At 31.0% G+C, this 23,418-nt stretch overlaps 1 protein-coding gene across 1 annotated transcript in view; it reads left to right on the top strand.

Moving 5' to 3' along the window:
- The window catches only part of kn (EBF transcription factor knot), a 137,651-nt gene that overhangs the window by 82,157 nt on the left and 32,076 nt on the right, over nucleotides 1–23,418 (top strand). The window contains exon 7 of the mRNA XM_014419477.2: nucleotides 23,229–23,310. Within this exon, the coding sequence (XP_014274963.1) occupies nucleotides 23,229–23,310 (82 nt within the window). The remainder of the gene's footprint in view (nucleotides 1–23,228; nucleotides 23,311–23,418) is intronic.

Here is a 23,418-nt window from a genome sequence, read left to right as displayed (position 1 = left end):
ATATATTTTAATTGTTGGAGAATATGACACCGAGAACATTTTTAACGAGGAAAATTTTTAAAAAATAGATTACAAAAAAACAGAACTTAATATAATAAACTCGAAAGATGAGTCACTAATTGATTGTTTATAGTTGATAAATTTTACTATATCTAGAATTATACTTTGAAAACTTGAAGTATTCAATAGGCGAAAATCCCAAGGACAATTAGGAAGTACTGCAGAGGGTTCGTTAAACTCCTCGCGACCCGCACAGACGGCCGGGTTTGTAATTTGAAAGGTCCTAAATGTTTTGTAAAACAGAGCTGCTTAATTGAGGAGTCTAAGTGAGGGGCTTTGCGGCCTAGCGGCTAATGAAGTCCCGTTGTCATGGCAACTATATCTGCAGGGGGACGCCGCGCTTGGCTTATCACCTGTTCTGTCGTCCTTCTGCAGGTAAAGTATAACACTGCATGATATACTATATACGGTATACTCTAAACTACTTGCTAACTCATCGCTAACTAATCTATATTCTATATTGAAGTCGGATAAAAAGTAATTCCAATTATTTTTCAATTACTGTAATCTGAAATAGAGAAGTATAATTTCAATTGCAAGTACTGGCAATTACTTGGTGAACAACTGTAATTGCAATTGTGGGACCACAATTAAAATTACAAACTGCGCCAAAGTAACTGGAAATTTGTAATTATATTCTAATGAAATCTGTATTTTTCCCACCAATTTTAAGTAACTATAATAAAATTACAAATAATTGTAACTGTAATTACAAATAGTTAATATTGTAAATTTTATGATTTCCACTTTTTTCAGATAAGATATATTTCAAAAAAACTAAAATCACATATAAGTTGAATTACATTTAATTGTAATTGAAATTACTAACGGTGAAATAAGTTATTGTAATTGTAAATGCAATTACTTAGCATACAGAAGTAATTGTAATTGAGAATAACAATCAGAACAGCAGTAATTGTATGGAGTAATAGCAATAACTTTTGCAATTTATTTTGTACAAATACTTCTTCAAAACCACTAATTTTTTAATGTTTTAGACCATAGGCTAACTTTGCGTAATTACAGTGTAACTGAAACATGTAAAAAAATATAGGAGTAGACATTTCAGTCCAACATAAGCCGGAGGAAAACAAAGTGTGTTTAATAACACATATAAAAACTTGATACAATAAAAAACTTGTAGATCTACTCGTGAAGCTTCTTACAATAAATTCAGTTAAGCCTAATAATTTTATTCAAATTTTATCTAGGTAACGATGGTAGAATTTAATATTCATTAAATTGAATAATTTTTTATTGGTCTCTTACAATTGAGCCCTAAACGTGTCTTTCTTGAAAAAGATACGTGCATTGTCAATTTTCTCCAATTCTTTTCAGATTAGGTCCATATAAACTTTTGGAGCTCTTGAAGTTTAAATCACCTCTAAAAATATTGTCAAGGATTTACAATTATATTATACGTGTAAAATATGATAAGATAAGCTGTCACTCAAACATTAATTTCATATGGATTTATAAACTTATCATATGGATTGATGAAATTATATTGGTTAATGTTATAAATTAATTAAATATTTAATTAACTTTCAAACAAGACATACTGCTTATTAACTTTTAAAATTTAACCCAATTTTTTTTTATTAGTTTATTATTATCATCATTAATAAACAGGTACTAAAAGCGTTACTACATCATTCAAGATTTTTATAAGTTGGATCTAGCTATAACGCTGTAAAAAAACTGATTTTTTTCAAAATTCAAAAATAGGACTGATATATCACACGGTGTTGTGAAGTTAATAATAAATGATCACAAAATTTAAAATTACACTAGTTATACGATGTTAGCTCGGGAAAGGACTCCTGTTTACATTTCCAAACTTTACTATCACAAAAAAAAGGCAGAAAAAAGTTTCTAACCCAAGCTACAAATCACGGGCGTTAACGGCTCCCGGAAAGAAAAATGTATCGCATCTGAGAATTTATGATAAGAATGTCTGTAGGGCAAATAAAAAAGTCAAGTTATTTTAGTATTTTCTGCTTGTTTTAAAACAACGTCCTTCTTTTCTTGCCTTCTTATTAATAGCAGCCTAAAACCATTTTCCATTTAGAATTTTCTTTTATATTGGATTGTATTAAATGAAACAAAATTAATTTATACAAAATGGATCTCATTCATAATGTTACAACTACATTTATTTATTATTCTTTTAATCTCACTGCCTTAATTAATGTGATGTCTACGCTCATAAACACTCAATTCAATTTACATAGAAACCATCTGAAATGGGTACATTCGTTCTCATAAAAACAGCTGAGAAGCTTATTGATCTAACATATAAACCGTTATAGAAAATTAAAATCAATATTATGATAAATCATATTTAATTGATCAAAAGTGATTGATTAAACAAAGATTAATAAATCAAATCACAACTAGGATAACATAATTGTTAAATTGTTTATATTTATATATTACGTTAATAACGTTTTAAAAGATGAGGGGAAAATGGCTGAAAGCTATGCCATATTTACGTAAACTACAAGCATGATGGCCAGTAATTTGTCAGAATTTATCTCTTTAAAAATACATACAGGATTAGTTTCTTAATTTCCATTAACTATCTTTTATAACTTCAATCATAAAGTATTTTAAACCCTCTTGATTACGTTTGAATTATTGCTGACGTTACAGTCATAACAGTTACTATTTCCAATCTTAATGAGGATGGAGTATGCACTTCATTACTTTGTAACTTATTTCATATTTATTGCGAAAAGTAATAAAATATTTTAATATTAAATATCCTGCAATAGGCTTTCTTACAGCATACATTTTTTACACTCTACATTACACTGTTGGCCAAGAGATGATTCCATCACAGATGGGATATACTGAATACTATATAAAACATAAAAGATATGAATGCTGGGATATATTAATGTAGCACGTCTGTCCAATATCTGGATTTAGAGGATACTTTAAGTTTGATTATTTAAATGTCTTAATGATAATTATATAAAGTAGTAAAATAATGTAATATGCATAAATTGATAAAGGGAATGGTAAAATATGATAGCTATAAAAACTTATGCTATATTGCCATAAATCTGGAGAGAAGATAAAGACAGAAAGAGAAAGAATCAAAAGATAAGTCGAAAGAGGTGGTGATATAGGAATATGAACGAGAGACTAATTCAGTATTTTATGAATCCAATATATTACAAACATGTGTAACTTAATTTATCCCTTTAATATGTTAATAATTTTCTTATTGAGTATGTTTTTATTTTATGCTTGTTTTTTCATTATGTTGGAATTATTTCCTTTTTTGTAAATTAATTAAACTTAAATCATGTTACAACAGATGATTTATACCTACGCATTATCATTAAATTTACAATATTTAGGATAATCTATAACTTTTAAACCTATTATAAATAATTGCACAATTGGAAACAATTATCTTCAATTTTCCAGAACAACTATATAATTAGAATGGTATTAACATGTTTGAGAACAAAAACACTAAAAATTCATTAATCAGAAAATTATAGCAAGGATTCCATATTTTCCTAACTTATAATTGCAATTTATTTATTCAAAAATTGATTAAACAGAATTTATCAAACATAATTAGACCACTTTCACTGAGCATCCTTTCATTATCCTCAACAGCTTCGCTGAAGGTACAGACACATTTACTAAAGTAACTCTCTCTTCACGCAAATCCTAAAATTGTTCCTAAAATCAAGATAAATCGAGCCAAGTCAGCTTTTCCTTTCAAAAAGCTACGTGTCCTATAAAAATTTATAATATTCACTTTCACAAAACTATTTAAGATAAATAAACTCATCCAGAACATACATATAGGATTTAAAATAAACTGATACAGTTAACTGTGACATCTTCTGGACCTACCTCAACTTAAAAATATTATATATAAATAAATAAATATTATCTATACCAATATTATACTATACTTACATTTTTGTATTATACTATTGCCTATTTAGAAATACGGAGCGGAACATTTTGGTTAAGGAAAAAACTTCTAAAGGAGCAAAATAAAAATATTTCCTAAAAGTGTAATGACTCGTTAGTCAAAAAAATATCATAATATTATTTTTGAATTATAAACATTTTTAAACAACCACATCATTCTAGACATCTTATCTCAAACATCGGAGTGTAGTATACATAAACATCTATTTACTCACATCAAAACTTTTTTCAAGTTGATATAAAATAATATTTATTTATTTTTTTTTAATGGTATAGAGATTTTTCGGACTTACAAACGAGGTATAACAGTTTAAGCGGCGAAATAACACATTGGGACCTTGATTAATTTGAATGTATCATAAGAAGACAGTGATTTAGAGGTCCCCTGACAGAGCAATAATTCAAAATTCGGAATCAATACTCATTAAGTAAATTGGGATTATAAAAAAAAATCGTTTGACGTATTTTTTGCCAGTTGCAAATATATTGTAAAAGAATAAACGAACATTTTAAAGTCAAGACTCATTATCAAACAATATTAGAGTGTAAATATGACTAGAGACTATATTATTTTATCATTATGTTATTTTACTTATTTATTTTTCATACAGATAGTTTGATTATATTCATTTTGTTTATTCTTTTGTTTGTATATATTTTAAGAGTTTTTTTTTCATTTATTTTATTTATTTATATATATTTTTTTTATTCATTTATTTATTTTATTTTATTTTAGTATGTATGAGATCATTCATCACTATTACCTATTGCCCACAACTGTGTGGCAGATTGTAATATATATCAATAAATAAAAGTATTATTATTATTATCAAACAAATCCAGATGAAACTACAAAAAAAAAATCGCTTGACATGCAAATGGAATTACTTTGTTAAAGAGTAAGGCAACATCTTTATGTCAACAAAAACACAGTTTATAGGATTTTTTTAGGATACGATAGTCAAATAATTCTTATGTATATAATTACTCTTCTTTAAACTTTTATAATTTATTTATTACTAAAAGAAAATTTTGGCATAGATACCATTTCAAATCCTAAATACAGATTCATCTAACTGACGATGAATCAGAAATAACCATCACCTACCGAATTCAAATAAACCGGTGGACCAATTGCTGGTTTCCTATTATTTTAAACAAGAGATTTAATTCTTTCTAAAAAAAAAAATAATAAAATGTTAATTACGAAGACGGTACGAAGCCAGGTCTCATCCAGGCAGAGCAGATATATACGAGACGAGAGATAATTAACGCTGAGCGAAGTGGCAAGTAAGAAGACCGAAGACAATGATGGCGAGGAGATGAGGCGCTGAAAAAGGACTTGTAAATCAGCCCCCTCAGCATGTGTATTGACTGGGTCCCCTGGGCCCCCCTCGAGTCAATATCTCCCCCCTCCTTTTCTTAGTCGGCAGCTTCCTGCGATAGTCCAACTTCTCAAGCTTCTCCAGTGTCCACTTCTGTCCGTGGATGGCGCTTTGGAATCTTCGCTGAGGGTGTTAAGTCAGGGTATCGGAAATAAGAAATTTAATGACATTTTTAATATTTAAAAAAAAAAATGATCCACACAATTTGTTATTAATTTAGCATTGTTGTACAACTTTATAAACTATATACATTATCAACATGAATAAAGATTTCTAGAAATCTAAAATATTCAGGACTTTTAACAATGTCCTCGCTACCACGTTTAAGCAATGATTGTGGATACGCAAAAAAAAAAAAAATTCTATTCAGAAAATTAAATTGTATACCAGGATGATTTTACTTGTCTAGATTTGTATAGGTATATCCAGAGAGGGACTAAAGTTATGAGGTTGATTTCTACTTGTTATACAGTAAAATGCATATAGGAAGTTCAAAACGAACAATTTTTTTGGATTAATTATTTAAAATTGCCTACTCATAGAAGTCATCTTTTAAGTTATACCCCTTGTAAATTATTGGAAAATGGCTGACGGTGGTTTCAAAATCAGTCCAAACAACTCGATCATTGGTACATCAATTTATAATAGTTTGATTTAAATTTCTGAATCCCCTGAATACCATTTTCCAAACGGGTGCTTATATTTAATGTATAATTTGATTACCATCAGAGATAGCTGAATGTATATATAGGAACTTCCATAATTCTGTACTAGACAAATCAAAACTCTAGCATTCTCAATTGGCTCTCAAAACCAGAGACGCGGCTAGAAAAGCGCTGGGGACTCTTGGGAGCTGTGCAGCTTTGCCAACCACATGAAGGCAAAGATGGTTGAATGAAGATGGTTCATAGTTCCCAAAGTTGAATGAAAATATTATATAAAGGTGAATGAGTGTCAGATGTATCTATTTAATTTTTACTTAAATTTAATTTTCTTTAACCTTATCTATCTTGTTTATAAGATAGTTTGTCAATATTTAATCAGTTTTTATTATATGAATTTAAAATTATTATTTATAGACATCGGATTTGTAATTTTTCATTAGTTTAGTCCGTAAATATTGTATGAACGAATTCTTAGAACGCAAATACTTATTTTCAACAAAAACAATTTCAGTCAGACATATCAAAAGATAATTAAATAAAAATGTTTTGATAGTTATAATCAAATACTTCTTTTACATATAATTAATGATTTTCATAGGATTAACATTATCTCATTTTCGGCTAATTCCATATAATCATAAAACCATATAAAAAAGAAACAGACCCACTTTAAAAAATATCCCTACCTACAGCTAATCTTTGAGAATCAAAATCCGCCAAAAAAAAATCATGTTACACAGAAGAGCAGACGTAAACCCGAGAACACACACAGCATAAAAACAAGGACCAGGAGTTAATGCAATAAGGGAAAAACCAAAGCAAATAAACCGAATCCCATATCATATTAAATTTGTTTACAGAGAGGAAGGGGTGGTTTGGAGGGAGGGTTGACGAGTGAAAGTTGTAAGAGCCCTTTTGAAGTTGCCCTGATTACCTTACAGCAAACTGCTCTTCATTCAATTTTCACTGAGTTCTCCCGCCGCACTTTGTCACCTCACAACTCGGAGTGTCTTTATTTCTTTACATTCTGGTCAAACTTCTTTCTTTCTTTCAGGTAAGTTGCACTTGGCATTCTTTGAAACAGATTCTCATTTTTTAAGACGTATAAACTGTAGTAGTAAACATATATTTTTTGGCTTGATAATACTTTTAAAAAATTTCTCTAACTCAATTAAATCAGGTGCTATTTGGTTCGTAATCACACTGCAACCATTTTTATTCATAAAACAAATTATTATTATTTTTTTTTTAAGAAACGGTTTTATAGATAAATCTAATAATGAAAAGAAAAGAAACCTAATATTAAAAGGCTGTCCAAGACTTGGTAGGCTACAATTTTTCTAGTTAAATTTCGAAATAAAACTTAATAGATCTTAGAAATCGTGAAAAAAAGTTTATTTTAGTTGTGAAATCAACTTTGTAATCATTCCCAGTTTTATCTAAAGCACTAAACTCTGGAATTTTCATAGAAAAGGATATTTTGAATGAAGGATAAAAATAGAAATTCCAATTAAAAAAGAATTATATTGGCGATTTCTCTTATCCAAAAAACCGCACACAATAGTTTATGGATTTTAACGATTTTCACGTAAATGGTACAAAATTAAAGAAAAAATTATTTGCAAGTTAAATTTACTATTAAAATCTGTCATAATTTTAGTATCTTGGTCCGGCATCATTTTATAATTTAACCGTTGGTATTCTCAAAAGTGTCTTAATAAGAATATAAATGTCATAATTGTTGCAGACGTAAAATATAATATATAACAGAAAATTGAGTTCTCGAAAGATTTGTTCCCTCCATACAACAAGGTTACAACCTCAACGGCTTAAGTACACGTCGGACAGGAAAAATCTCGGACATAAAATTAGATTATTGCCACAAAATTCTGATTTCTTATGAGAATCTGACACTGAAAATTCCATAGTTAAGAACTTACAGCTTGAGAAGAACTGGAGATTACAAATTCGACTTCATTACTAAATAAAATTTAACCATAAAAAAAAAAAGTGTAAATGCATACATTTATATGCAGTGTGTGCATATACATATACATATAAAAAATATATTTCAAGTTTCTTAAAATAATAAGTGTCGTACTTAGTACCTTCTGCTTTAAACATCGGAGTAAACCTCTTAAACGAAAAAAAGAATTAAGTTTTCTACTTTATATATTTTTTTAAAGTTGATAATTAAAAAAAAAATATTTACAAAATCGATTGAAAATTTTTATCTTACAGCTATCTCTGAAGTGGATAGACCTCACTCATTTAGCAAGCCTTACATCTTCTAATGACATCGCCGATTACATCCAAAGCTCTGAGATAGGACAGTAAATACAGCATTGAGATGAGGTAACCTTCAGAAGTGACGTGTGATCCGAGGGGAAGTTAAAGAGGGCGGAGTGTTATTATGTTCGCCATGTTTGCCTAGGGACGGTTTCCGTTTCCTTGGCAACCCCCACCAGTGGACCCCCGCATCTCTCTCTTCGGCCACGAGGAAAAAGTACTCGTTTTTCCATCGGTGTTTGTCTCAGCTGATCGAGTCGGTGCTAGACCCTTAGGGACCGGTCTGGGATGCTCACAAAACTAATTCTGTCACATCGCAGGAAATTGATATAAGAATGAAACTCTAAGTTATTGGTACATGAATAAAAATACTTAACAAATAAACGATACTGCTTTTATACTAGAAATAATACATTTTTTTTTATTATTAAAGCAGAAAATTGATAAAGTTATCTTTTATATTAAAATATATATTTTTACAATGTCATCTAAAACAACGTTTCAGGCAGGTTTCGAGTCCATTTTCAAGTACACTCAGTTGATTTATAACCAATTCAGCCGTTTTATAAAAATTTTCATATTATTTTCTTGCTTTAGATTGCACTAGATACTGCTCTGTTCCTCTTGTTCAGTCTTATATCTAAAAAAGCCTTCATCTGCAGTTATAATGGATGGTCCATAAGAAAGTCAAAGAAGAGCTTTTACTAACAAAAAAAAAGCAGAGAGTAATGTGTAACGTGTAGTAATGTAAAAGGAATAGGACACAGATTGGTGAGGCTTGAAATTTGTAGGCAAGCCTAATCTGTAAAAAAAAAAGTCATAAAATATAACATCTAATCATTAGACAGCTTTTCTGGTGATATGTCTTGTTATCGCTTATAGAGTCGAAATTAAAAATAATTATAATATTTCGTTACGCCTCTATGGATTCGTTAAAAATATAAAAGAAATTAGTCGATTTTATATTTTTTGCATAAAAATAGTTTTTTATTCTTACTTCAAATCAATCACTTTTTTTATTATAACACTATGTATTACCGACCGATGCCTTTAATTCTCAGAGAGTAAGGTACTAACTCTATCTGGTGAGTCTTTTTTAGTAGACTATTGATGTGCTATGTGCTATCATTGGTGTGTATGTACTTCAGTAGAGATGATGCCTAATTGACTTTATGAATTAGTCATTTAAGACACTTTAGGAACATAATGCTTTAACAATAGCATATTAAGATAAGTTGATCATAAAATATGTCCGACCAGTACATTACACCAAAGGCCCTGTAAGTCTTATGATCGTTAGCACTACTAGATCAACTAATAAATAATTTTGGTCATTTTTGATACAATAAAACAGCCTTGTTAAACAGATGTTTCGGGACTATTTATAAACTAAGAAAGCTATAGTCCCTTCAGTTAACCTGATTAGTGTCATCTCTACCCAACTCCTGTGATAATGTCAAAAATTAAAACGAAACAAGAATGGACTTGATAAATATTGCTTTAAAAAAGATGAAGTATTTTCTACCAACTGATGTACTAAATAGGCTTCATGATTATACCAATCAAAAAGCACCTCTTGTAAATGTTTAATTTTCCTTCTTAATATTACTTACTTTCCAAATACTAAATAAATTAAGTCTGTATTAAATAAATTGAGTTTAACTAGCGTGTTGTTTAGAACTGTTCCGAAAATAATTTGAAGTATCCCATCTCTAATCTGGAGAGCCCCTATAACTTAAAGTGCGCGGGGATCACACTTAGTTAAAGACGGCCCTCAGTCTTTCCCAAAATTATAACATAATATTAGTTTAGGAACAAAGGTGATTTTAGTACAAAGCTTATTAGTCCAATCAATAAGATGCTATTAGATCAAGAGTCTGACACCTTTATCAGCGCCTATCCCCTTCATGGCCTGTATATTTATTTGTTTATAATTTTAGTTTATATTTGGATAACATACAACAAACGGAGAGTAGATGTTAAGGAGGAATGGGGTGAAAGGGTGGCAGGACGGAGCTGGTGGAAGTTGAAAAGATGGCTAAATAGCATTAGCGGGAATTAGATTAACTCGCGGTGAGAGGAGAAGCACAAAGAGTGAGTCACTGAGCAAACAGATCTCAAGGAGCTCCCGGCCACAAACACCATTTGCCCTTTAATAATACATAAGGACCAGGCTCTGACTGAAAAAGTAAATATTGTTAAATACTCCGCCCGCCAGATGGGGCTGACCTTATGTCGTCCTGCGGTCTTCTGTCGAGCTGTCAAAGGACAAGTCCGTGTATATGTGTCGCTCATTTACTCTATATGCTCTCTATAGAAAATTTAACCACTTATAAAAATGCCACAAAACAGATAAAGAATAATAGGATGATAGTTTAATCTCTAAACCTCAATAAAACTACTAAATTAAAAAGTAAACATTGGTTAAATCAAATTCCTTTCTTGTAAATTTGTATACATCATTTATTCAATATACTCCGACATCAGACCGATAGATGATACCGTAAGAATGGTATGCCCATTAATATGAGGGGGCGAATAAAAAGCATCTGGATGAGAGATCTCATTTTACGAATCGTGTAAATAAATTGAAGGTTTTCCTATTTTCATTAAAATGACATGATTTCAAGGCATAAGCGCCAAAGCCGCAAAAATGGAGATTTTAGTGAAAAGGATTCGTAAGTGTTCGTTCATCTCACGCTGGGTTTAAGTAAAAAATATATATAGAGAGAGAAAGAGAAATTTAAAAATCTATTTTGAATTAAAATATGCTGAAAAATCTTTCCCTTGCGAAGCATTTTCACTAAAAATCCCAATTACTTTGTTTTGGTGCACCTTTCTACCCTGGGTCCTTTGATTTATTGATTAATATTATTAGGTTTCTGTGATCGGTGTGGATGAAGGGTTAAAATATATGTATAATTATGTTTTGTAGTTTTTTCTTTAAATAGCATCTACAATTATAAATAGATCAAACTCAAAACTAAGACTTATAACAAAAATTAAAACTCTTGAGGATAGATAAAAAGTACACAACACGGAAATTAATTATCAGCTCATATTATAAAACAAAAATATATATACATTTTTGCTTTTAAATACTAATCATTCGAATTGACAATATGACTACCCGAGTTTTCCCTAAAAATATTTTGTTGGAGGAAAAATGAAAATTCTTACCATTAAAAGGAAATTAATAATTGAAGCAAGGGGTAGTTAATTAAATGGTAAGAAAAAAAGAAAGTGGTGGGGGGGGGAGGCAAGTTGAAGCAGGCGGAAAAGCGGCTTTGTCTAAAACTGATATTGGGGCCAATAAAGGAGCCTATTCACAATTCTATATTGACATTGAAGAGCGGTTTAGTGCATCAAGATTTTAATCAATACTATAATCCACACTTTTATAAATAATATAACCTTTTTTTTTAAATAGGAATTCTAAAAATAAAAAAAAAACTGGTAAATTCAGTACATCCAGAACGTACTCAGAGTCTTGGAAAATGATGCATTCAGATACTATCTTTAGCGGAGTGAAAAATAAACTTTTTATAAAAGTTTATATTTGCTGTATCTTCCTAATGTTTTGGTGCTAAAGCTAATGAACATAGGGACCTTATGATTTTATATACAATTCAAAATATGGTGAAAGATATCGTCAAGACGGATTTGAATCCGAGCACTTTAGGTTTTGACCTTCCTTAATATGGAAGACGTAATATAAAGTTATTCTAAATATAAAATAAAATTCGGGTGAGAGGGCTCTTGCGCTTTTCTGGATACACCAATGGATATAGTAACTGAAATTCTGATTATAAGTTCTTGGCCAATGGTTGAATCAGATGATGCGGTCAACATCAATATCAAATATCAAGTTTTTATGCAGGCTTAGTACAATAACGGATCATCACACATTATGCCTTTGGTATGGCTTAGAAGTGTATCCTTACATCTTATTAGAACGAGAATTATCTATGGGCCTTCAGTCGTGGTTCGAATTTAGGTCCGACATCTGAGAGTGAAAACCTTACTTAAAGAGCCACACCTTCCCAAGCTATCAAATCAATTTTTCACGAGCTTTACATACATCTGACACACGAGGTCAATGGACGTGATTTTAGTTAAGAATGAAATAGGCGGTTGAAGTACAGTACTGACAATAATACTAGTCTGTATTGGTTATTAAAATACCTGTTATAATAAAAATGTACAGTGCATATCGGATATTAGATGCATGTGAAGACTTATCTATCAAAATTCAATATATTCAATTCTGGAAAGTTATTATATAAACATTAATATGGGAGTATGTTGTGTAGGGTCAGCAGGAATTTGGAAAGAAATATGTATGCTTCTCCTTCCCATTACTATTGTGACCACGAAAGGTGTATTATCCCCTTTTTTGTGCATGAACTAGTTAATACACACGTAATTCAACAATCCTACTAGTCAAAAGTAAAACTTGACTTTTTAAATGCCCTAATTTTTCGCGTTCTCAATTACTCCTCAAATTTCGAATTACCCCGTTGTGTAGGGGGTAAATAGGAACATTCTGGATCCATTAAATGAATACAGCATCGTCTCTTACAGAGTGAACATCAAACATCGAATTCAAATCAGCAAAGAACTCATTGACAACAAAAGGACCCCTCGCTTGTTTCCAAGACTTTTGCAAGTGTTCAGGTTTTTTTTCGTGAAATCTTAGTGTTCGCTTTATATCAATCTTCACCTGGTTTCCTATCGACAAATCTTGTATTTAATCCAGGTGCTTTGTAATTGCACACCTTTACTAGCTCTTATAGCTCTACATTATCACAAGTGTAACCCATTTCCCCATTGCTATCAAGCATTCTAGAAGAGTGTTTTTAACTTACCTTGATAGATTAGTAGGTCGCCAACCCCCAACTTACTGATATCAATTTTTTTCCTGTTGATATGGTTGAAGAGTACTGTTTTAGGGACCGCGTAGACCAGTGAAGCGGCAAGTTACGTCATGTTACCAGTGAGGGATAGGTGAGGATAGGTAATCATAGGTTAGGTCATCAATTGTGTAAGAAGGTGTAGCCATTCCTAACGTATGTTCGTGGCTTCTTGTTGGTCACTGCAACAGCCAATTCATCAGAAGACGTCATTATTTTGGCACAAACGGTTTTTTGTTATTCTTGACATGAGGAAAAAACAGTTTGAAATTCCCAATTGCCTCTGAGGTAGAAACATCCCTATATAAGTTAAACACATATTGAAAATGTTAATTTGTTACATCTGTTTGACTGGAGAAAATTTTAATTTTGGAAAAAACTGAATAAGTTACTAGTTTAGAATAGAAGTGGTTACATTAGCTTTTGACAGAAACTCCTTGTGTATATTCATGAAACAGATACAAAAAAAGGATAAGTAACAGAACATAAATTGTGATGATCGAAATACGGCGAAATAAAAAAATATAGGAAATGCAATGCAGTAAGGTTTTGCGGGCTAATGTATTGCGCCTTAATTTTAGAATAGTTGATATAATTATTGTATAATAACAAACTGATCATCAGGTATTTAACTTATACTTTCAGGAACTTATTACTATTTCTATCTATACAAATTATATTTCTTCCCTTCATATTTCATTAAAGCTATGCTATAAACAGAAATTTTAAATTATACCATCACACATTATAATTTAACTATAAGCTATCTATAACATTGAAATATCATAATGGACTCTGGATATAAATATACAGAAAAAGTTTACGGGGCCTCACTAATCAAATAATAATCCTGTTCGAATACTACGCAAAAAAACACAGATTGTCCATAGCATTAAAATTTGCTAGTATTTATTTTAAATCTTCATCAGGATTTCCAGAAAAATAGCCAAAAACAGTCCATTTTAGTTCTTTAATCATAGGAGTTATGACCAACTATCTTTGACTTTTCTTATTGTACATCGGCTCCTTAATGACCCGGAACTGACCGGTAGCCAGCTGACCCCGAGATGAAGGGCCTTCCTTTGAGGGATGATATCATCGGCTAAACGGGCGGCCTAATAGAAAGACTAACCCCCTTAGGAGGACATACATATAGATGCCTTGCCTGAGGCGGGGGCCCGTTTAAGGCCTCTGTCCTCCAGTAATCCGATCTTAGTCCCGAATTAGGGGGCAATATGGCATTATTCTGCTCTGTCCTTGGGGTGTCGCTAGCGTTAGGTCTCCCTTTCCGGGAGCTAATTCAATAAAGTTGTGTGTCCGATATGTCAACGGGAGTTACTCACATCTGATAGACTATCAGGCTTTACAATATCACTTTAATGGAAATGGAAATCCCTAAAGATGAAAAATGTAAACGACCAGCTGGTAAGGCATATACGACGACTTGTATAAAAAAATTTTGGAAGAGTTTTCGTTCAATTCTGCATTTATAAAAATGAGCTCTATTTTTACAGAATTCAAAGAGACCTTTGGCATCTCTGTTATGAATTTCTTTAAATAAAATACCAAGCCACAAATCTTTTTTTTATAATTTATTTATTGTTATTTACAACTGTATAAAAATATATACAAGTAAATTTGCTGTAGGTGATATAGTGACATGATACAAACGTGTGGAGAATCTACCGATTGAGAGAACTCCAAATCTGAAATTTAATTTCTTCAGTCAAAATAACCTGAGAAGTTATGTTTGATGGCCTTTCTTGAACAAAAAGCTGGTTGAATCAGACTCTTTTTTTCCCAAGAAAACTCTTTATCCTGAATGAGTAATCAGTAAAACTTGGGAAAAAACATAGTGGCAGCTCTTTTACGATATAGTCCAGGTCACTATTTCCTTACTGCTGAGCTACAAAGTAGTTTTAAGAAAATTAACAGTTTAACACAGTTGAATTAAAAATACATAGAAGTTAAACCCAGATTAGAAAAACTTTTAAACGACCTTCCTTATTCTTAGCAATGATCATTAATCATTCAGAGCTAGTTAAGAACATGATTATTTCCTTATTTTACAAAGGTAAGCATGAGGTCTGCAAATTAGTTCACGACACCAACAGTTTGAACAGCTTAGTGCTTGTGCTAGAGGGTCCATATTATGGACATAGTTGTGGAGGTTTTTTAAGCAACCCATATCAAAACCCTTAATTTAAGACTCTCCATCTTATCCAGATTAAGCTGTGAATAACGTTCCCTCATTTAAAACTATATCAGGATTGCTCGTGCACTATCGGAATATTTCCTTGAATAAACACAGGGAAGTTACCAAGATCACTGTAATTCCCTGAGGGCCGCTATACCTCAAAATATGGAAAATACACTACCTAAATCTCTTTTTAAGAAGGGTTATAAATCCGGCGAAAGTATGCCGAGAAATAAGATAGGAGAAGTTTAGACGTGTCGAGGGATCTTATCAGAGCCATGACGTGTCAGAGGCGATACAGCAGGAGGCCCATGAGGACGGTTTGTCAGTGGCAGATAGGCCCATTGCTCCCAGGAGCCCAACTAGTGTCCCATAGGGGCAACTGCTTCTGCCGCATCTTCTTCTGTCTCTTGTCTAGTCCACCTTTCAATTGGTCAGATCAACAACATGGCAAACCGGGGGTTATAGTTTCTTGAACATGTTATGTAATCAACATAGTAAAAAACTGAAGACATAATCCGATCGTTAGATTATATGATGCATTGCAATAAAAGAGTTCCGGTGAACGTTATGCCACTAAGTAGGTTTAATTACCGAAGGTCTCACACAATGAAACTAATCGGAGACGGAATATGAATATAATAGTTATAAATGATAATTTTCCAATCACTGAGCAATTACACTAAAAACAATGCATATATTTCTCAGAAATCTATAGGATAACTTGGAAAAAGCAATAGACTATTTTCAACGAACAGAATAAATAGATTATATCATCACATGAATGCATTGCAACGTGTGTAAAAAACCACCGTACATATTTAGACACCAATACAAGATTACATAATACAATAATAATTTACACATTATATAATTACATAATATATTTGTATGTATTAGATATATAGTATATCAGATTGTAGTGCTACTATGTCTCGGAGCCGGATTTGAATCCGGGATCAACAGATAATAATTTACTGTTTTTTAAGTTGTTAATAAACCTTGAGGGTACGGGAGCTCTCCCAGAGCACACTCAGCTTCCATAATCTTCTTAGTTGCGGAAAAAACTTGGTGGTCGAGCGTGATATACAAATCACCTCCTTGTACAACTGTTATTTAAGGAACAGTACTACCTAACAAAGTACTGAACTCACTGAATAAACCGGCTTTTTATTAAATTAATAAATAAAACCGCGATATCAAGATCCAAAGAAAGTAGTTATAAAAATGCACTAGCAGTGAAACATTGAAAAACACAATTAAAATTAAACTAAGCACGTTTACCGAATTAATTTTTAAAGATATATTTAGTGACTAATTGTACAATATTTATTTCTAAGTACATACATCTGCTCACTTTCAAGAGCATCAAATTCAATACACGCATCCTTTTTCAAGCTTTCAATTCATATAATCGAAACAACATAATTTTTACATTAACACTATAACTTAAAACATAAATTATACAAGAAATCAGTAATGGCTTTTGCCAGACATATTACCTATTCTCGGACTTAAATTACTAATGCATCTTCCAACTTTTTCCAACAATACAAAATTGCAATATCATTTCTGGATATTTTATCGTGATTCATCGATTTAATTATACATATATGATAACCCTTTTTTAATATTTATTATTTGAAAATTATCTTATATTATAATAATTGAAATTTCCAATAACTTGAAATTATGCTAAAGAAAATTTATAGTAAAAGAATCTTAGAATTCATTAAAATTTTGTAAACATGGTTGTTATAATTATTATATCACTTTAATTTATTTTTATTATGATTATTTAAATAAAGTTGTAAATTTTGACGTTGAAATTTATTTTTAAATATCCATGAGACTCATGAAAAACTATATCGCATTAATAAAATTCAAATTTTCAACAACTTGAATTAATAATGAAGGAAATGTATTATCCATATTGTTTTAATTCTATGTATTGAAGGGATAATAAATGATGTCGTATAGTATTTTAGATTATAAATGGGGTCATTAAAATTGGCAGATATCCGAAGCACTTACCAGAAATAGAAAAGTTATTCGAAGGGTCTTTCTTTGAACTTTAGACATTCATTATGGTCTTGAAGTAATCTTGACTTCTTAGTAATTTCATAATTAACGTTTAATAACACTTATTATGTGCCAATAAAATATAATTTATTGTCTAATCCGAAAAAGCGATCACGATTGGACGATCCTGAGACGATAATACGGAGCTGAGAGACGCTTCAACGAGTATCTGAATAAATAATCAAGTACTAAGTAAGATGAGACTAATTAATGCTGGGTACCTTATCTATTACTAATCCCAGTTATCAACCCCTTTACTGAATTATCCAATAACCTCGTTTCCTTATCGGCTTTCCACAGATTTTCCGCACTCTTCTACGCTTTGGAAATATCTTCCTTTAATAATTAAGTAACAAAAACAAGTTGTTTTTTTTCTGTTCCATTACAAAAAATAAAATATGCATACCTATATCCCGCAGGTAAAGGAATTATCTTCGTATTTTTACTAATTCGCCATTATTACAAATTTATATGCGAATAGATAAATAAGCATATTAAATAAGTCCTGTATTATGAAAAAGAAAATTATTAAGTATAATTTTTTTTTTAAATTATCTAAGTGGAACCAATGGGTAGTTTCTTTATATCCCTGTATCACTCTATTTTGATCCTTAATAAAATTTACTTAATGTATTTTATGTAAATACAGTTGTGAATAGCAATAAATAGAATATAAATTATTCAGAATAGTTGGACTGAAGTAAAAAATTTATATTTAATAATTTTTTACATTGTTATTATAATTATTAACTTAAGTTATGTTTTAAACTAAAAGAAACTAGATTAAGTTTGTTGGGAGGTCACGTAATCTCAGTAATACGGACAATAGAGTGCTCTAGGGATTGAATTAAGATTATCTACTCCTCCTTGAAAAATGGTGTTCCGTTCTATTTAAATGTCGCTGCAAACAGAGATCCTTTGATCTTTCAATTCAAACATTATAGCAGAGGGCAAACTTTGTTAAATCATTAACTCATTGACCAATGGTAAAAAAATAAATTGAATCAATTACAATTCAATCTAATGAAGGGAAGAATACTTTATATTACAATAAAAAAAATAAATAAACAAGGTAATAGAAGGAATGATATGAGGAATTGTTGAATACCATAAATCGTTAATGTTCTAAGGGCTAATTCAAGAAATTTTATATTTTCGGATTGTTACCTCTAATCTATAATCTAAAAAGGATGACTATGTGAAAAAAATCACCAATAGCAACCCATATTACTTTTTAAAAAAAAATTAAAACTAAAAATAAATCGAAATCTGGAAAGGAAATAAAGACCACTTTGTTGATGGCCTGGAAAATCAGTAACTTAACTATAGTGAAATATTCTTCGAACAAAGATTTTTTTTTCTAAACATCAAATCGTCGCTAAGATGGGATAGATACCCTTGCCAGAGTTCGGAAACGTTGCCCTAGGAGTGGAAAGAAATACATCTTGGCGAAGAGGCGTCACAATAAATAAGAGTAATTTAGCGACGAGAGAGATAGAGAGAGAGCGTAGAGAGCGAGAGAGATAGAGAGATGGTGGCCATGACAACGGCCCTACAAGTTGAGAGTGAAGAGTTACTGCCCTCGCACCTCTCCTCGCTACCCTCCCAGAAAAAGTCTAACAGCCCCGCTCCGTCGACCGTGAAATTAATGTTAAATATTAGTTCCCGGTCCAACTACCTCCCTTAGCCGGGGTAATCAGAGCTCTGCTTCACCTCTTAAGGACGGATTCCCTCTTCCTTTATTAGTAAACTTTTGTCATTCATTGGAAAAGTTTAGTCAATATTTATGTATATAAATTATTCAGAAATCAAATGATTTTGGGCTAAATTTAATGGTGAAGAACTTGGAAAAAATTACAGCCTAATTGAAGAGCTTATTATTGCTTAACAAATAATTAGTTCTGATCCCTCCGTAATAAGCAGATAAGAAATGACAAGCCAGTGGCATAACACTGAACTGAGGTAATATTTTTTTTTTTAACAATTATCAACTTTCCTGGTCATTTCTGAAATACTGGGGGGGGGGAGAGGGATTTATCTGCAGGGTACAACCCTATTCTAATATCATGGTTGAGGGTCATGTTTCCATTTTATGTAGCCACCACATAAATAAAAGAATTCGAACCGGCGCGGCTGCAGTTTTCAGTTTGCAATGACCTGCCCCTCAACTACCCGAGTTACAGCCGGTCCTGAACTAAGGAAATGCATCCCGTTAATATAATTCATGTTACAGCATTGGTGCGAATAAGATGTGCATGTAATGTTGTAGGGCTTAGCAATCAACGGATACCTAAAATGTTAATACACTGAACTGACGGGTAACTTCAAAGGAGTTGACCGAAGGATTGCACGGATACAAAGGATTCGTATATTCTTCTCACCATCGCGGATTCAGGACGGAGGTGGGGGCATGATCCAACCTCCTGCAGATATAAACTTAATTAAACATTTAAAAACTTCAGCACGATTCTTGATGATTTTAAGAGAACCTCTCTTAGCACATGAAATGATAATTCCATTCCATCTGTTCGGCCCATTCGGTATTATAATTGGCGTTACCACTATACATTCTAAATGCTACAGCTCCTTTAGTTCCGCCAATTCCTAATATTTACAGAGCTTCTCAAAACACAGTTGAGCTAATTTTGTTATCGTTTGTTGTTTGAAATCGCAATATCTATAACATAATTAGTATTGTTAGTGCAAGTGATTGTTTGTAATTGAAATTAAGTATTAAGTAATAAATTAAGTATATTTAGAATCGTATTGCTGTAATATACTTTGTTGTTTTTATTTAAGAAAAACTTCATTCAATTGATTCGAATCATAATTAATAATCCAATTTGTACTCTAACATATAATAATTATTTTTGTTCTGAAAGAAACTCGACAGAGAAGTGCATCTTCGCAACAAATTCCTTATTAGGTGCTGCGTTTCGCCATGATCACCGAGAGTGAGGTGATTACAAAAGGAAATAAGGTGAGAAGGGGGGCCAATCAAAATGCATGAGGCAGTTCCCAGAGGACGGGCAGACCAATCAGGAACCGGCGTATATTGTCAGCTTCAACGGTCCTCGGACCACGGACGTCACCGCGCAGTTTAATTTGAAAACTTTTTCATTCAAAGTCATTTTTTGTTTTGATGTTTTTTTTGTTTTGTTTTTTGCGTGTTTGTTTTTCCGTATATGAGTAAGGCCGTTTGTACAGAAGTGGTGGGTGACACGTATCGTGTACATGTACTCACTGTTTCTCTACTATATCACACTTTTATACCAAATTATTTCGAATTTATAACATAAAAAAGTCAATCAACTAAAATCTTTTTTAATTTTGGGGAATTTTCATTAGGTATCATAAAAATAGTTGAAAAGTTACACAACCTCAAATTAATGTTTAGTTAATAATAAATTTGTTTAAATACTTTTTAAAAAAAGGAAAATATGTATATATTTTTTCTATTTATTTCTTAATCCATATAATCATACTTAGTGCATTTATACTGATAATCTGAAACACTTACACCGTAATATTTCAATTTATGTTAAATATTTCTGTAATAGATATGAAAATAAAAAGTAAAAACCTGATCCACGAGTGACCTTAATTTGATATTTTGATAAAATACTAAAATATGCTTTTAGAGTACGCAAAATCGAAAATGTGCTTAAGGTTTTTATCCTGAAGGTGATTTATGTCTAATAAGAGACAAAGAGGATAATCTCATATAATTGATTAATTTTGTAGCTTTCATTTCTAGTAAATATCGCTATTGTGAATTGCAGGTCTCATCTCATTTGTTATTAAAAATCAAAAATATGCCATACGTGCCGGATTTTCGAACCGATTCTTGGAAAACAGTGTGGTCAACACCGTGCTTCAACTGCTTGGTTAATGAACTAAACATTAGCAGGTGTTCATTTCAGCATCTCCACCAGTTCGATGGCAGGATTTACACCCGAGACCATCACAACTTTAATCCAGCAAAAGTGACAGTGACACGATTTTCAATTTTAGTGTTTTTAGATTTAATGAAAAGTCAAAAAATTGAAGTGCGCCCCAGCACCTCACATATTTTCAAAATGAACAGTGAAATTTCAAAAATTTTGTATTATATCCAGCCATCCCTTAGAATGGAGCACAGCTCCAGTAAAAGAGCAAAAATCAACAAATTGTATGTATATATATTGTATTATACATATGTTTATAGTTTTTAATTATTTTATGAATAAAGGGGATTTGAAACAAAAAAAACGGTGTTCAATTTACAATTAAGTGGACTCTAAGAATCAAAGTCAAATACTGATCCTTGACAATCTCTAATAATTCTCAGTTAAATCAAAATTTTGTGGGATACTTGATTATTAAGCTGATTTCATTTTTCCTAAACTTAAATTTTTTGTTCTACTTTACTAGAAGTGAATTCTGGCTTTTGTAACTTTTTATACAGTTAACTCATTTAGTACAATGAACAATATGTTTTCTTTTTATACACGAAAAAACAAATCGATTAGTAAATAATTACCACTAAATACACAAACGCATAAGAAAGTATAAGATAATATAAAAAATATCTAAAATTATTAAAAATAGTTTTGATAATAAAATTTGTGATCCTACGTGGGTTGCCTTCCCTTGTAGGCCGAATTTTAAACTGCCGTCGTTCGGTAGTAGTTTGTGGCTTTACCCACAAAGCTTTCTCATTCCCATATGAAGTTAAACCATCCGAATTTTAATAGAAATTTTATATAAAAAGATATTAATTAATAATTATATTCTGATTATAAAAGATTATTTTTTCATATGACAGTGTTTATTTGCCAAATACATCACTCAAATAGTCGGATCCCAGAAACATATAAACACAGGACTTTTTCTTCGGAATTCTCAATCAGTAAATTATTAACTTCATTAATAGCAATAATACTTCATAACTGTTTTAAATAAAAAACTAAGCATTAAATATATTCATTATTGTGTTTCGAGAAAAGTAGGTACATACCCCAGCGAGAAGGCTTTTGGAATACAAATATATAGGAGAGTTACTTTTTCCAATTCAAACTAGCGCTTTCTACGCGAGATGAAATACATATTCCTTAGATTTTATCTAGACCTTCGAATTCGGTTATTCATATCGACTGGTCTGTCAGCTTGAATAATTTTTAATCATTTGTAATATGATTATTATTTTGTTCGCGTTCTCATTGTATTTCTTAATATAACCTACAAAAAAATAAATAAATAGAAATTTTTATAATCCTTTTATTATAACTTTTGTATAAGTTTATGTAGTTAATTAATTCTAACTTACTTAATAATAGCTTAAATTATTTAAATTACTTAAATATTACCTAATGAAAATATTTTTTGTCAATTAATTTTTTTTTTTAACTTTTATAATATCAGAAAAAAAGGAACAAGATTGCCGATATATTATCGAACCCTATTGTTGAAAATGAGGTATTAGTAGAATAACTAAAGCTAAGTTATTATATTCAATTTAATATTTAAACTTTGGAGTTCTATCAATGGGTAGATTCTTCACATGTTTGTTTCATGTCATTGTATCACCTACAGCAAATTTACTTGTTGTATATATTTTTATACAGTTGTAAATAGCAATAAATAAATATTTAAACTACACAGCAACAGTAAATTGAAATTTTTTTTTCAGGTTCTTCCTCAAGTTCTTCCTGAAATGTAACCAAAACTGCCTTAAAAACGCCGGGAACCCTCGGGACATGAGAAGGTTTCAGGTAAGATACAGGATAACATGTTATTTTGTTAGATTACCATTATTCATGAATTCATGAATGTTGTTTTCAACCAAAATTCCTAAATGTTTTGAAAATCTTATTTTATTG

Source organism: Halyomorpha halys, unplaced genomic scaffold (assembly GCF_000696795.3).
Source record: "Halyomorpha halys isolate HHAL.00 unplaced genomic scaffold, Hhal_1.1 Scaffold239.1, whole genome shotgun sequence".
In the NCBI taxonomy this organism is placed as follows: domain Eukaryota; kingdom Metazoa; phylum Arthropoda; class Insecta; order Hemiptera; family Pentatomidae; genus Halyomorpha; species Halyomorpha halys.
This window is presented reverse-complemented; position numbering and strand designations above follow the sequence as displayed.